At 43.3% G+C, this 16,136-nt stretch overlaps 2 protein-coding genes across 4 annotated transcripts in view; both read left to right on the top strand.

The window, feature by feature from the left end:
* smarcd2 (SWI/SNF related, matrix associated, actin dependent regulator of chromatin, subfamily d, member 2) overlaps nt 1–2,682 on the top strand; it is a 15,299-nt gene extending 12,617 nt beyond the window's left edge. For both annotated transcript variants that reach the window (XM_042086194.1, XM_042086193.1), the window contains exons 11-13: nt 70–192; nt 915–1,016; nt 1,294–2,682. In XM_042086194.1, the coding sequence (XP_041942128.1) occupies nt 70–192; nt 915–1,016; nt 1,294–1,347 (279 nt within the window). In that variant the 3' untranslated portion in view covers nt 1,348–2,682. The remainder of the gene's footprint in view (nt 1–69; nt 193–914; nt 1,017–1,293) is intronic.
* A 3,067-nt stretch (nt 2,683–5,749) lies between these two features.
* On the top strand, nt 5,750–15,668 carry psmc5 (proteasome 26S subunit, ATPase 5). 2 transcript variants are annotated; one of them, XM_042086196.1, is made up of 12 exons: nt 5,750–5,824; nt 7,178–7,249; nt 7,344–7,413; nt 8,805–8,902; nt 10,305–10,361; nt 10,836–11,066; nt 11,521–11,647; nt 13,091–13,281; nt 13,471–13,569; nt 14,242–14,352; nt 15,119–15,205; nt 15,471–15,668. In XM_042086196.1, exons 1-12 carry the CDS (start codon nt 5,801–5,803, stop codon nt 15,522–15,524), a joined length of 1,221 nt encoding a protein of 406 aa, XP_041942130.1. In that variant the 5' UTR covers nt 5,750–5,800; the 3' UTR covers nt 15,525–15,668. The 2 variants fall into 2 exon arrangements, with proteins under 2 accessions (XP_041942130.1, XP_041942131.1); XM_042086197.1 differs by lacking the exon at nt 5,750–5,824 and adding an exon at nt 6,172–6,324.
* Nucleotides 15,669–16,136: the final 468 nt, after the last annotated feature.

The raw sequence follows: 16,136 nt of genomic DNA, 5'->3' as shown, positions 1-16,136 counted from the left end.
GATAAGTGGCATATGCTTGAAGAAAGCTGCTGCTTTGCTTTATAGATGCTGTGACTGTGTTCTCCTCAGATCCATGAGACCATTGAGTCCATCAACCAGCTGAAGACCCAGAGGGACTTCATGCTGAGCTTCAGCACCAACCCCCAGGACTTCATCCAGGACTGGCTCAAGTCCCAGAGCAGGGACCTCAAGGTGGGGCTGGGCAGACCAGCTGGGCTTATGGGACACTACCCCACAAGAACACGGCCAGGCTTCAGTCCAAAATCAGAATAGGGGAAAGGGGAGCCAATGATCTCTATGAACAAAAAATCATTGTTGAGTTGATGTGTGTGTGTGTGTGTGTACATTTATTTATTAATAGTGTATGAATATGTGTGGGTGTGTGTGTGTGTGTACATTTATTTATTAATAGTGTATGAATATGTGTGTGTGTGTATGTGAGAGAGTGTGTGTGTGTTATGTACATGTTGTAGGTACGGTATAAACATGTTCACATGTTCTAATGTGTTATCACAAGCTAAGTTAAGGATATACTTCATGGCTAAGTATTTCTGGTTTAGATAACCAGTGTGCATATTGACATTTAATAACAAATCAGAACAGCCTGTTACTGTTGCATTACATTGATGGAACCCAATTCTGACTGATTTGCGGGGTGGAATTTTACCAAATCATTTCTGTGACGGGACTTTTTAATATAAGTAAACGAATGAATATGTATCTTTCATGAACTAAGAGATTTCAGGGGTTAATCAATGGTAAAAATGCCCCCAGAGTATAGTACTGTAGCTGCCTGGCTGCTCTAGCTGTTAGCTGCAGCAACTCGAGCTTGGTAGCATTGTTTTTTTTTTGTCTATGTAAAAAATTGCCGGAATTCTCCTTTAATGTGTATATTGTCTACATTCCCGTTGTAGTTGATGACTGACGTTGCGAGCAACCCGGAGGAGGAGAGGCGCACAGAGTTCTACCAGGCCCCCTGGGTCCCCGAGGCAGTCGGACGCTACGTCTACTCCAAGGTGAGTGTTCAAGGTCATCCAAGGTCATTAGGGCACCTGGTGGGAGGTTCTGGAGAGAAAGAAAGTGTGAGGGTAAGGCTGCCTGGAACGCAGTGTCCGTGTCTCAGCAGGTTTTAATGGACATAGTTGTCCATTTGTATTATGCCCATTTTAAAAGGTTATACTGTTTAACCAGTCAAATATTTTCTCATGGAAATATATGCTACTTTTAATAATCTAGACCCAAGTCTCTCAAACCATTGTGTGTGTGTGTGTGTGTGTGTGTGTGTGTCCTCAGGTACAGCAGAGGAGACAGGAACTCGAGCAGGTTTTAGGAATCAGGCTCACCTGAGCCACATCTGGACGACAGCACACCCCAGCTTCCCCTCTTTTGCGCATCACTTCCTCTATATGCGCATCACTTCCTCTGTACTCTCTCCTACCTAGGAAGCAGGAGGCAGCTTACTCCTCAGCTGGAGCCATCATCTTTCAGTATTCTTAATCGATTTGATTTGCAGAGGACACCTACACTTTTCATGTTGGTGTTGCGAGGTGACTGTTTGAATGTGGGGTTTGAAACTCTTGTATTAACATCACCTGTGAATTATCACATCATTCCATTATGGTGGATCAAAGGTTTTCATCTTATCTGTCATATACTCAGCAAGTATGAGACATTGTGCTTTTTTTCCAGCAAGCAAGCTCTTCCAAATATTGCATTGTGAAGCTTTTTTTTTTGTTGTGGTGTTTTTTCATATGCTAAAATGTACCTTTGCTCAAAAAGGTGTTTTTAACATTGTACCTTTCTTGAAAAGGTGGTTGCCAATGCTAGTTCAGTTTTTTATTTGGAGGGTAGTAGTTTTGAAAACAGAGCCTTGGATTGGATGACAGGACATATGCTCAGGTAAACGCACCCTTGAGCCATTCTGTTCCTCTTCCCCTGGGGACTGGTCCATTTATCTTAGTTTGGTTTCAAATTTGCCATTATTTTTGTTCTCTCCTGATGTTTACAGACTGTTTTGTGTTTTTGTCCTGTTCTGTCAAAACATGGCTGCCATGGTTTGAATTTGTTTGGGAGGCCAAAGGAGCCCTCACTGCTAAAATAAGCCATTGAACTATTCTCTCACGGTAGTCAGAGTGATTCTGTTGACCTGATGTCTGTGTAAAAGGCTTCACTTTGATATCTTATGACTTGGGTGATCAGACTTTTATCACACTGTGATGTTTTTTAAAGCTGTTTTTACACATTGATCTGTGGGGGGGGGGTTTATTTTAGGAAAAGGTTTGGCTAAAAAAAAAACAAAAGAAGAAGAAAACATTTCAGGTGTGTACTGCGCCATCTCGGCTGAGCCTGTTACTGAGTATTGTACAGTTTTTAGTCTTTTCAGCTTATATGCAGCTCAAAACCCGGTGGTGTAGATTCATTTTTTTTAATTATTTTTTTTTAAAAAAGCTAAATAAATATTCAGGACTTGTAGATTCCATCCTTTTGGATTTGTCGACCACTATATCTTTGTATTAGCTTTTGATTTCTGAGCGAATAAAATATGTGGGTTGAAGGTTTTGTAAACTGTTAAGCACATTTGTGTTGGTTTGTTTGCTTCCACGCAGAAGCGTTTATCTTTTGTACCTTTATACTTAATGTCATTTGGTATATTTTTTAAATTAAAACTTGAATATAAAATCATCAGCATGTTTGGTTTGATCTTCTTTTGCTTGGGCGGCATGGGCTTGCAAACTGTATGATATGTTTGTCACAGGCTCAGTCAAGTTTCTAAGACTGCCAAAACTCCCCCTAAACTAAACAAAGCACCTGCATAGGCCATATCATGTTCAGGCCAGTTGATAGCACACGGCAGACCGCATTGCTTGACTGGATAGTCTAGTCCAACCTGTACTCCCGTTGTGTCTCTTGCTCTCTCTCTCTCTCTTACACACACACACACACACACACCTCTTTTCTCACTCCCCACATACCAGCCTAAAATAAGCAAACCCCATTAAGAAACCTGCCTATTCTTAAGGATAACTGCAACATCTGAATCAGAATTGCTTTATTGTTATTGCACAGGGTACAACAAAATTGTTTAGCAGTCCTAACGTGCATTCAATAAATAAACATAAATTGATTGATTGATTGAAAATCTTTATTGACATGATGTATTTTGTACAAAGGATGATGCTTATATGAATGAATAAATAAATAAAATGACTTTGTACAATTATCAGTCAAAAGGATAAACACAGTAAAGCCACAGGGCTTATTTCCATTGTGGTCCTTAAGATGAGTGCATTTGGTGGTGTGTGTCAGTGTTTGCAGGTGTAGGCATGTGGTGAAGGCAAATGTCTTAAAGTGAATGTAATTATGTTGGTGGTATGTGGAGGAATAAAACAAAAATAAAACAAGGCAACATAGAGAGGACCAGGCATCCCCAGACATACAACATAAAACAGAGAAGGAAGTACAGTACATACAGTGCATGCAACTCTAATAACCATACTACTGTCTACTGCTCAGTACATACAGTGCATGTAACTCTAATAACCATACTACTGTCTACTGCTCAGTACATACAGTGCATGTAACTCTAATAACCATACTACTGTCTACTGCTCAGTACATACAGTGCATGTAACTCTAATAACCATACTACTGTCTATTTCTCAGCCAGCTCTTTAGGGATGACTTAAAATGATCAGTATTGTCTGTTGACTTTAATGCTACTGGTAACCCATTCCATATGATGGCTGCTGAATACAGAAAAGAGCCCTTACCCATGAAACTTTTAAATCTATATAGAACAAAGTCAGTGGTACTACCCCTTGTTGAGTAACTGTGAACAGCATTTACCCGAGAAAAATAATTACAAAGGTAGGTAGGGGAGACCGGGGCTGGTTGTCTCACGGGTTGGTTGTCACATTGCTTATTCCAGGCACAGGTGATGCTGTGGTAAAATTTTGATATCAAACTGTTACCCGTTGATAGCTTAGTTTGCACTAGAAATTTTGCTGAGCAGACACACAGCATTGAGGTGAGGAGACAATTTTTACATTTCATGGGTTAGAGTAAATTTTCATGTTGGTGTTGTTTTTGTATTGAGAGCTTGTAGGATATTAGTAGTTCAAAAACAAAACACTCATTAAAAAGCCAAAGGTAGTAGCTTTATTTTGAGTCATATTTTAGCTATCAAGTTAAAGCCATGTGGCAGCTTGGTTAACATCTTTGTCAAGAGGTCAGTTGGGGATGGTTGTCACATAGCTCGTGGGGTTGGTTGTCACATGTGTTTGTTGTCACTGTGTTTGCAACTTACATGATAATAAAGAGGTTTTAGCACTGAAAATGATTTCATTTTATTTCTCAACACAGTAGACAATTCAAGTAACTGATCACCTCCTTTAATCCCATTGTTTAAACATAAGGGGCATTGATGACAACTATCATAGGGGTGGTATTCATATTAAAACTTATTTGCAGTTTCTAGCTTAAAAAACTAAAAAGTTACACATCATTTTTTAAGATCCCATTTTATCACTGAAATCCCATTGAAACTCTATAGGGACAACCAACCCCATACCCTGTGACAACCAACCCCGTGATGGGGTTGATTGTCACATTGTGTCAGAGTGTCTTTGATGGTTAATTGCTCCCTGTTACAATACATTCTAAAAGTAAAAATCATACACATTTAAAGCCAAGACCCCAAGCTTTCATTTCATGTAGGAATTACTGCTGAAAGAGTTTTTGAAGATGAGCAATTCATGCATGAGTAAAAATTGTGACAACCAACCCGGTCTCCCCTACTTTATTTTTAATTATTCTATGTACCATACACATTTTTATATATGTTACTCTATCCTCTACTTTGAGCCACTTAAGGCTACTAAAATGAGCCGGGTTGAGGTGTGTGTATGGGTGTAGTTTAAGAATAAGCCTCACTAATTTGTTTTGTGAAGTCTGCAGCTTCTGTTTGAAAATCTTAGGAATGGTTGTGTACCATGAAGTGCAGGCATAATCAAAGTGGCATTGTATTAGGGCCCCAGCAAGAATCTTGAGAGCTTGTCTATCTGTGGATACTCTAGCTAGAAATTTTATTTTCTGATTTACTTTAGACAGAACTTTTAGAGCCATGCACTCCCCAGTTAATTTATTATCAATTATGCAGCCTAAGTAAGTTACTGATTCCTTAGTTGTTATTTCAGAATCACCAACTACCACACTGAATCCAGGTGACTTCCTTAGCTTATCATTTGATCCAAATAGTATTGATTCAGTTTTACCAAGATTTCAGATAACCAAATGCTGACTTTCTGAAGTTCTGAACTAAGTCATTAATCTACCTCTGCTTTAACTGAACTGCGTTCAATAAATAAACATAAATACATGTAAAAACAATAAATATATCCAACTCACACACATACAGACAAAGAATGAAAGTGCAGGATGTTCAATACATCCAGGTAGTTTTTACAGTCAAGTCCTGATATAGTGCCAGTTGTTATTGTCGGGACTCGGGCTCGGGCCTAAACTGTGTTTAGTCGAACCTTTTTAATCGTTCATGAGGATAGACCAATGATAGATAGATACTTTATTGATTCCCAAGGGGAAATGTATTATCAATGATATTTTTAAACGAAACGTGCAGGGAAACACCTTGTCCATTTGTTTTTCGGATTTTCCTCATAGACTGTATGGTTTTCCTACACATGGTGGCGCAAACGAGCAGGTATTTTCTTCTCTGTTAAAAAAAGCCCACGAAGTAAGCGCCGGAAAACACGTAACACCAACGGAAGTGTATGGTTTCAAAATGGCTCTGGACGGGATGGACCATGTAAGCATTTTTTTGTTATTCTTTATTCATTGTATGAGCTGTGTTAACGTTGATAGTGTCGTCAGTTGTACCACTGGACTTGGGTTCTGAGTTGTAGAAATGCACACATTTGAATGAATCAGATAAAGGAGAGAACGTTTTGTTTTTGTTGGCTTGTATCTCTCCGGTTTGCTGTCTCATTGTAGCACAGTGGCTAACGTTAGCACCACAGCTGTGTAGAATGAGGTAGCAACGGGCTATGAGCAATCAAGCTGTGTATATAAACTAGCTCACTAGCAACTTTCTGTCAAATCACTGTAGCTGCTACGTTAGTGGTGTTCGGCTTATGTCTGTATTGCTGCATTTGAGTTCAGTTAATTAATGTTCACCTTGTCACCATTGACGGAAGATTTTGTGATAATCATTGTCGTTAACGTTAGCCAACCTGTGACATAGCTAACGTTAACTTTGATTGTCTGTCAAACGTTTAACTTACTGTCTGCGGTTCCGTTCCGTTTTGTGTAAGTGAACATTAAACCGAGTACACTTTTCTTCCAGTCAGTCTCGTTAAATGATCTAGTACTAGCATCTGCTCTAGTAACCAATAATGTCAGATGGCTAATAATCTGCTGAATGGATGGTTGACTTCGGCCTGGTTGTTTTCCCGTCTTTTGAAACTTAATTTTAGCTAACTTTGATTTACAACAATACTTTATTTGCAAGTCGTAGCGTAACGTTAAATTACTTAATTGAGAGGTGAACTATACCCTGTTGACAAGGTAACCCTACAATATATCTGTCGGTCGATCTTTAAGAAGTAATAACTGATTGGCGGTCTTAGGGCAAATGTTGTTTCCCCGTCATTTGAATCGTTAACGTTAGCTGAGTTAGCTTATACTTCGAAGTTGTAACATAGAGTTAGATAACTTAAAGGAACAAGTCAACTTTATTGGAACTTAGTTTATGTGCAGTAGAGTTCTACCCCTGAGTTAAATAAGATGATACATGCCCTTCTCTTCTATGTGCTTGCGATAACCCAGTCTGGCACATTAGCCTATCCTAGCATAAATCACTGGAAGTAGGAAACACCAGATTACATAACATTACATTTGTCTGACGCATTTTTAGCCAAAGCGACTAAGAATATGGTAAACAGTTTAAGCTTTTTTGGCAGTGTTTGTGAAGACGTGTAAAGACTAGAAGTGTTGAGTCTATTGATGTGTTGTGATGCCCATTAGGTTAGCGACCATTGCCCTCTGGGAGTGATGGATAACCTATTTTAACTGTATCTTATTGGCGAGCTAAACCTACAAATATGTTAATCAATCTTTATCAAGTGATGTCATTTGCCAATGTCCCTATTGTCTTTCACAGATGGATGTAGAAGATATTAAAGGAGGCTCCGGTCTCCGTCAATACTACCTGTCCAAAATAGAGGAGCTACAGGTGAGATTAAATAATACAGTGTAATGCATCATGTTCTTAATGCCATATTATTGAATGTTACTTAATGCTTCCTATTCATAATGTTTTCCAACAGCTGACCGTGAATGAGAAAAGTCAGAATCTTAGACGTCTCCAAGCACAGAGGAATGAGCTCAACGCTAAAGGTAGGGGAGATGTTTCAGAAATGGAACATCCAAAGGGGCCATATTCCTTTTTTTCTTCATCTTGTCATCCAATCAGAAGCCCTGTAGTTTAACTTTAAACATGCCACATGAATGTTAATGATTCTGATGCAGTGTCTGATTTTTAGTCACAGTAATCCTTATCCAGATATGCAAAGATATAATGGGGCATCTCAGCAAGGTCCCCAAATGTAAATCTTGATTTAAACTGCAATGTCAGTGTTTGTGAAGACCTGTGTAAAGACTAAGCGTTGAGTATATTGATGTGTTGTGCGATGCCTATTAGTTTAGAGATCATTGCCGTGTGTGTGTGTAACCGAGGTCGTAATTCGTCTGCCACTCACGGCCCTCAAACCCGCCACCTCAACGCACACCGGCATGGCAGTCGAACGCTCTACCCACTGAGCTAAAAGCCCAGGCTTCCCATTCAGCAGTTAGAAGTGTCATTAAGGTTGGGGGTGTGAGGATTTACACGAGCAACTAGCATGTTCGCTTAGTTCAACTCTGTTACGTGTCTGTGTCTGTGTCTGTGTGTGTGTGTGTGTTAGGGATGGGCAAAGCGAGGCTTTATGAAACACTGAAACATTCGAAGCAATTGTGCCGAATTGTTCCGAAGCTTCGAAACAATTCCGACACCTCAGAGCTGTTTACGGTGAAACAAATCTGTCAAATGCTTCGTATTGGAGATGTAGTCTTTGAATTTTGTGGCTTGCTGTGTTACCTGTGTTCAGTCTTTGTCAAAAGCTAAGCAGTCATGCCCTTGATCAATTACTGGATGGGAGACCACATGAAGTGACAATAAAGAGATTATTGCTGCCGCTAGTGTTCTCTAAATCACTTTCTTCTTATAAAAAATCTCGATTTTTGACCATTCTGAGAGTTTAGTTGAAACTGTGTGGTTAATGATGAAGTAAGAAAACATAAACAGATACGATCTGAAACAATACCTTAAATCAAACGGGGATCGAACCACATTTGAGCAGCCTGGGCTAGGCCTACTGTGCAAAAAACGGCCTCACTAACCACTACACCATCATGGTTATTGCTTAAGAATAGTCTACACTGTTAATTGAATGCGTGGGCACGCCTGCCGACACCGGTGAAATGCACCGAAGGTTCACTTAACTTTGGTCACATGACATGGGGATTTTGAACGATGTTTCGAAGCAGTGGTCACATGACATGGCTGTTTTGAACCACGTTTCGAAGCAGTGTTTCGAAACACTTCTGCTTCGAAGCCTCGACACTGATTTGAGACATCGGTTTCGAAAGTCACACCCCTAGTGTGTGTGAGTGAGAGCAAGAGTGTGTGTGTGTGTGTGTGTGTGTGTGTGTGTGCGTGTGTGTTAACCGCGGTCTCCTGTCCCCCTCAGTGCGGCTCCTGAGAGAGGAGCTGCAGCTGCTGCAAGAGCAGGGCTCCTATGTGGGGGAGGTGGTCAGGGCCATGGATAAGAAGAAGGTGCTGGTCAAGGTGAGCTCATCTCTCCACTCCCCACTACACTGCACTGGCCTCTGTCTCCCCCACCTCCCTCCCCACTACACTACACATGGAGCTCCACTCCCCACTACACTGGCCTCTGTCTCCCCCCCCCCCCCTCCCTCCCTCCCCACTACACTACACATGGAGCTCCACTCCCTCCCTCCCTCCCCACTACACTACACTACACATGGAGCTCCACTCCCTCCCCACTACACTACACATGGAGCTCCACTCCCTCCCTCCCTCCCCACTACACTACACATGGAGCTCCACTCCCTCCCCACTACACTACACATGGAGCTCCACTCCCTCCCTCCCTCCCCACTACACTACACATGGAGCTCCCCCCCCCTCCCCACTACACTACACATGGAGCTCCCCCCCCTCCCCACTACACTACACATGGAGCTCCACTCCCCACTACACTACACATGGAGCTCCACTCCCCACTACACTACACATGGAGCTCCCCTCCCTCCCTCCCTCCCTCCCCACTACACTACACATGGAGCTCCCCTCCCTCCCTCCCTCCCCACTACACTACACATGGAGCTCCCCTCCCTCCCCACTACACTACACATGGAGCTCCCCTCCCTCCCCACTACACTACACATGGAGCTCCCCTCCCTCCCTCCCTCCCTCCCCACTACACTACACTACACATGGAGCTCCACTCCCTCCCCACTACACAGGCCTCCATCTGATGGAGCTCCCCTCCTTAGGGGCATGAGCGATGACTCAGACAGAGGCCCACTGGTTGTAGCAGGCAGCTCACTGCGCCGGGATTAGTGTGTGCTTCACCTCACTGTGTGTTCACTGTGTGCTGAGTGTGTTTCACTAATTCACCGATTGGGTTAAATGCAGAGACCAAATTTCCCTCACGGGATCAAAAAAGTATATATACTTATACCTTCCCACTACACAGGCCTCCATCTGATTGAGCTCCTTCCCACTACACAGGCCTCCATCTGATGGAGCTCCCCTCCCTTCCCACTACACAGGCCTCCATCTGATGGAGCTCCCTCCCCTCCCACTACACAGGCCTCTGTCTGAGTCATCGCTCATGCAAGAGATGGTGCACTCTGAGACTGACGTATAGGTCTGAGATTAGTACCTGGATGCTGCACAGTGCTCAGTATGTGCATTTGAACTCGTGAGCGCTATGTAACACTCTTTGGGCTTGCTGAGCGCACTCGCTGGGTTTAGTAAGGTGTCACATATGCTATAACTCTTCGGGCTTGCTGAGCGCACTCGCTGGGTTTAGTAAGGTGTCACATATGCTATAACTCTTCGGGCTTGCTGAGCGCACTCGCTGGGTTTAGTAAGGTGTCACATATGCTATAACAATGCTGTAAGCATTATTAACACACTGTTTCTGTTTTGTCTGACACAGGTTCACCCAGAGGGAAAGTTTGTGGTGGATGTGGACAAGAACATAGATATCAATGATGTGAGTACGGACTATTTTCATCAGTGAGTCTCCGTGTTACTTAACTGTCTGACTGACTGATTCTAAGTGTGTGTGTGTGTGTGTGTGTGTGTGTGTGTGTGTGTGTGTAGGCTTGGGAATTGGTTCCAGGGATCGCTTAGGAACCGGTTCCAAACATTCTGATCCATCGAAAATCGTACACATCCACATGTTAACAATTCCACTAACGATTTCAATACAAAGCTTTGTTTTAGAAATGTTTACTTTTTTAGAAATTTTAAAGCATTCAACTTCTGTATTGATATTGCACACTTGATATTCATTGTCCAAAATCACTTTAAATTAGACATTCAAAGCCATCCTATAAGTGTTCAGCAAATGGTACAGGAATCGATATGGGAATCGATAAGGAATCGCATCGATAAGCAGACTCGACAATGGCATCGATATCGATAATTTCTTAATGATGCCCATCCCTATGTGTGTGTTGAGCAGGTGACTCCCAACTGCCGCGTGGCCCTGAGGAACGACAGCTATACCCTCCACAAGATCCTGCCCAATAAGGTGGACCCGCTGGTGTCCCTGATGATGGTGGAGAAGGTTCCGGACTCCACCTATGAGATGATTGGCGGCCTGGACAAGCAGATCAAGGAGATTAAGGAGGTCATTGAACTGCCAGTGAAGCACCCCGAGCTCTTTGAGGCACTGGGCATTGCACAACCAAAGGTGAGATTTTACACACACACACACACACACACACACGCTTATCTCACAGCTCGAGCTTTTTCAGTCATCGGCATCGCACAGCCAAAGGTGGAATTTGAACACTACACACACACACCACACACAGACCTACCTATCACTCACGTCAGCAAATCCCATCTTTGGCTGTATATGGGATAGAACACACACACACACAAGTCTTCTATCCCATTCAGTTCAGTTTGAACTCGGCTTGTTAATTCCTTTGAACTCGGTTTGTCAATGCCTCATTAATTCAGTTCAACTCTTTATCAATCCGTCCGTTGAGTTCTGTTGAAGAGGGTTCTGTTGAAGAGGGTTCTGTTGAAGAGGGTTCTGTTGAAGAGGGTTCTGTTGAAGAGGGTTTGTTTTCGTGTCGGTGAGCGGTTCTAGGGGAAGGGAAAGGAGAGTAACGTGCTGTTCCCTCCTCCTCCTGCAGGGTGTGCTGCTGTATGGCCCCCCTGGTACGGGCAAGACACTGCTGGCCAGAGCTGTGGCTCACCACACGGACTGCACCTTCATCAGGGTGTCCGGCTCCGAGCTTGTGCAGAAGTTCATCGGAGAGGGTAAGCTGCCGCTCACCCACCTGTCTAATATGTAAGGGATAATGTATAGAACGCCGGTCATTACTGGGAAAATAAGTCCCGACAGGGCGAACCGGACTTGTTCCGCCCTGAAGGGACTTATTTTCACAGTAATGACCGGCGTTCTATACATTATCCCGCTTATTATACGGCTACTTGCCAAAACAAAATAATAAACTCCCCACGATATGACTTTAGCCTACATAACCTAGCCTATTTGTTACCGTTCATCGTGGCATTTGCTGAGAAACAAATAGTTCGCGACAACACACGCTGCTGAACTTGAATCAAACATTCTTTAGAACACAGCTGATCAGCCGTCTGCTTTCACGTTTGAATGAAGTTCCAGTCCTTGCGTAGTGATATGAAAGATGTATCAGAAGCACAAAACCCGTTGCCATTGACAGCGGTAATTATATGTTTGCAGTGGTAATTACATGAATTTATTTACCGCTAGAACTTTGGGAAATCCCATTCAAGTCAATGGAGCGTTCTACTAGCATTGTGAAGAGCCGTATAATAAGCATTATATACCGCACTGTCATGGTCTACCTGTCTAATATGCATGATATACTGCACTCATGCTCCACCTGTCTAATATGCATTATATACTGCACTGTCATGCTCTACCTGTCTAATATGCATTATATACCGCACTGTCATGCTCTACCTGTCTAATATGCATTATATACTGCACTGTCATGCTCTACCTGTCTAATATGCATTATATACTGCACTGTCATGCTCTACCTGTCTAATATGCATTATATACCGCACTGTCATGCTCCACCTGAAGTGTACCTTGGGTTTGTCTAGCTCAAACTTCTTTGACCTTAGGCCTGGTCATGGCAGACTTTGGGGTTATAGGGCCCACCGACACACAATAGTTTGACTCCACGTATCCGTGGACCAGCAGTGTCCTCATTGTGGAAGGGTGCCAGTCCGCAGCCCATAGATTGAGAAACGCTGGTCTAGCTGACGGAACAGGCAGAGCTGACACTGTGGTGTACTAAGTGTATGTAACTTATATACTACTTCATTTGGCTGACCCTTTTATTCAAAGCAACTTACTATTATTACAAGAGCCATTCTTCCCAGAGCAACTCAGGGCTACGTCCCTCGCTCAAGAGCCATTCTTCCCAGAGCAACTCAGGGCTACGTCCCTCGCTCAAGAGCCATTCTTCCCAGAGCAACTCAGGGCTACGTCCCTCGCTCAAGAGCCATTCTTCCCAGAGCAACTCACGGTTAAGTCCCTCGCTCAAGAGCACGATGGGGGCAGCTGGGAATTGAGTACCAAACCAGGCGATTCAGATTGAGCCTGCCTCACAACCATGGAGACGGCCAACAGTTTATTTTGACGGAGGTGTCTGCAGTGTGATGTCCTACACTCGTTGATTGTGTATCCGTGTGTGTGTGTGTGTGTAGGGGCGCGTATGGTGCGTGAGCTTTTCGTGATGGCCAGAGAGCATGCTCCATCCATCATCTTCATGGACGAGATCGACTCGATCGGCTCGTCGCGTCTGGAGGGTGGATCCGGAGGCGACAGTGAGGTGCAGAGGACCATGTTGGAGCTCCTCAACCAGCTGGACGGCTTTGAGGCCACCAAGAACATCAAGGTAGGGAACACACACACACACACACACACACACACACACAATCAAATATCATTAAAATTCGATGATGGAGATATAATTCCCTCTCTGGAATATTGAGGTAAATAAAATGCACGCACACACACCTTTCAGATGGCACCCAAACATGCGGAGATCCCACTCACTGACTGGCTTTGTGTTTCTTTTGTTCAGGTGATCATGGCAACCAACCGTATAGACATCCTGGACTCCGCACTGCTCCGGCCTGGACGTATCGACAGGAAGATCGAGTTCCCCCCTCCCAACGAAGAGGTTAGACACGCTTTATGAACACACACACACGGTCCTGTCGTGTTATGAACACACACACACGGTCCTGTCGTGTTATGAACACACACACACGGTCCTGTCGTGTTATGAACACACACACACGGTCCTGTCGTGTTATGAACACACACACACACGGTCCTGTCGTGTTATGAACACACACACACACGGTCCTGTCGTGTTATGAACACACACACACACGGTCCTGTCGTGTTATGAACACACACACACACGGTCCTGTCGTGTTATGAACACACACACACACGGTCCTGTCGTGTTATGAACACACACACACACGGTCCTGTCGTGTTATGAACACACACACACGGTCCTGCAGTTTTATGACTACACAGACTTTCCTGTTTTATGAACACAAACAAAGAGACACACTGTCCTGCAGTTTTATGAACACACACACACACACACACGGTCCTGTCGTTTTATGAACACACACACACACTGTCCTGCAGTTTTATGAACACACACACACACTGTCCTGCAGTTTTATGAACACACACACACACAAAGTATTATTGAGGGTGTTCTGGGAAATATTTTGTTGTCTTTGTACTTGTACTCTGCACAATGACAATGAAGTTGAATCTAATCTCATCTAATCTAATCTAATCTAATCCCTCCTCCTCCCGCTCTCTCCAGGCTCGTTTGGACATCCTGAAGATCCACTCGCGGAAGATGAACCTGACCCGCGGCATCAACCTGCGCAAGATCGCTGAGCTCATGCCCGGTGCCTCAGGGGCAGAGGTCAAGGTGAGGTCATCAGGCTGACCTGTGTGCTTAAAGATGACCAGGGACTCATTTCAGCCCTTTAACAGTTCCTTAAAGGGCATTTTTCGACCAACAGAGAACACGTTCTGAACCCGTTCAGTACAGATTGCTTTGAACCTTGGTGCTATCTAGTGAACCATCCCACATTCCCACCAGTTTTAAACAGAACCAAGGATCATCAACAATGGGTGTTGCATGCATAAACAAAAGTTAATTGGATGCATAAATAGCAGGATATAAAAACAGCAGAAATTGGCTGTGTAAAATTTAAAATAACAAAAGTTTCATAAGAATGATATGTGGTGATATTTTAGATGAAAATGTTATCTCTGTCTGTCAACCTGGACACGTGGAAATGGCCATGCACTTGTGAAAAATGGTTAAAAAAATGATACTCTTTAAGAATAGTATTTTCTTGTACATCGTGTTAACAAGAGCCCTTGAATTATTAGCTTTAGGCTTTAGAAACATACTTTGACTCTAGTTTGTGCCTTATGCATGTCATCAAATGGTACTTGTTTCACAGAATGACCCATAACCATTCATACTGACTTTGTATATTTGAATATTGATTATTAAATTGGTTAGTAGGCACACCCCTGTTGCCTAGGTGATTTGGAATGAGCATGGGATGTCATAGTTGCCGTGGTGAGTGAGTTGTGAGCTGCTGCTCTGTGGAGTGCTGATGTTGCCCTGCTGTGGGTGGTGCTGATCCTGTCCCTCCCTTGCGGTGTGTGTGTGTTTGTAGGGTGTGTGCACAGAGGCTGGCATGTACGCGCTGAGGGAGAGAAGGGTCCACGTCACCCAGGAGGACTTCGAGATGGCCGTGGCCAAGGTGGGTCAAGTCACTCTCTCGGCTTCTTTAAGCCATCCTCACATGGTGTTCTTGTTCATGAGTTTGTATGGTTATTTATCGGAGGTGCCGTTTTTCTACACCTTTTAAAGTTAAGGAAAATAAATATATTTGATGGGGGCTGGGGCTGTTAGATTAGAAGATCTGTGTCTATGGATTGATTGATTAATTGGTTGAGTAAATTGAATGTTTTTCCCTGATTGGTTGAGTTAATTGTAAATGTTTTTTCTTCTCTGTGGGGTCACAGGTCATGCAGAAGGACAGTGAGAAGAACATGTCTATTAAGAAGCTCTGGAAGTAAATGCCAGTACATACTCCAGGGCCATACTCCACCCAGCTTGCAGTGTCCCATCACATGTATATTTTTATTTTCTTTTTGTCGTCTTAGGTTTGGTTTATAATTGTTACCTAAATTCTAAATAAAATTAAACACTTGTTGAGTAAATGGTCTCCTGTTTTACATCATACAACACCTTCAGCCTGGTGTGAGACACCTCCACTGTAACTGATTAAGAAGAATACCCAGATGTCGTTAAATGAATATCGGAATGGTCGTATCATGCTTGTGTGGCAAGACATTCCTTGTAAACAGTCCACATTTAGCTGTGCTAACTAGACTTAGTTAGCTGAACTTATACTTTAAGTGGTGTGCATTAATTGAACAACATTTAAGTGCAATAAAGCTGTAGGCCTACAGGAAATGAAGACTCACAAAGGACATGTGGTCCACCTAAACTGCATCTTCTGGAGGTTCATGTCAACACAAACATTTCACCGTGAACAGAAATGCTGTTTAGCTCTCCAAGCCCTACCAACATGCCACGTCAGCCATTCATTCCTTACTTTGGGAACAATCTACGTTCACGTCAAGTGTCTGTCCACTCTGGCGGCAGAAGTAGCCATTTCATTGGCT

The sequence above is a fragment of the Alosa sapidissima genome, chromosome 3 (assembly GCF_018492685.1).
Source record: "Alosa sapidissima isolate fAloSap1 chromosome 3, fAloSap1.pri, whole genome shotgun sequence".
Classification (NCBI taxonomy): Eukaryota; Metazoa; Chordata; class Actinopteri; order Clupeiformes; family Clupeidae; genus Alosa; species Alosa sapidissima.
The sequence above is the reverse complement of the archived record's forward strand: the minus strand, read 5'-3'. Positions and strand labels throughout refer to the sequence as shown.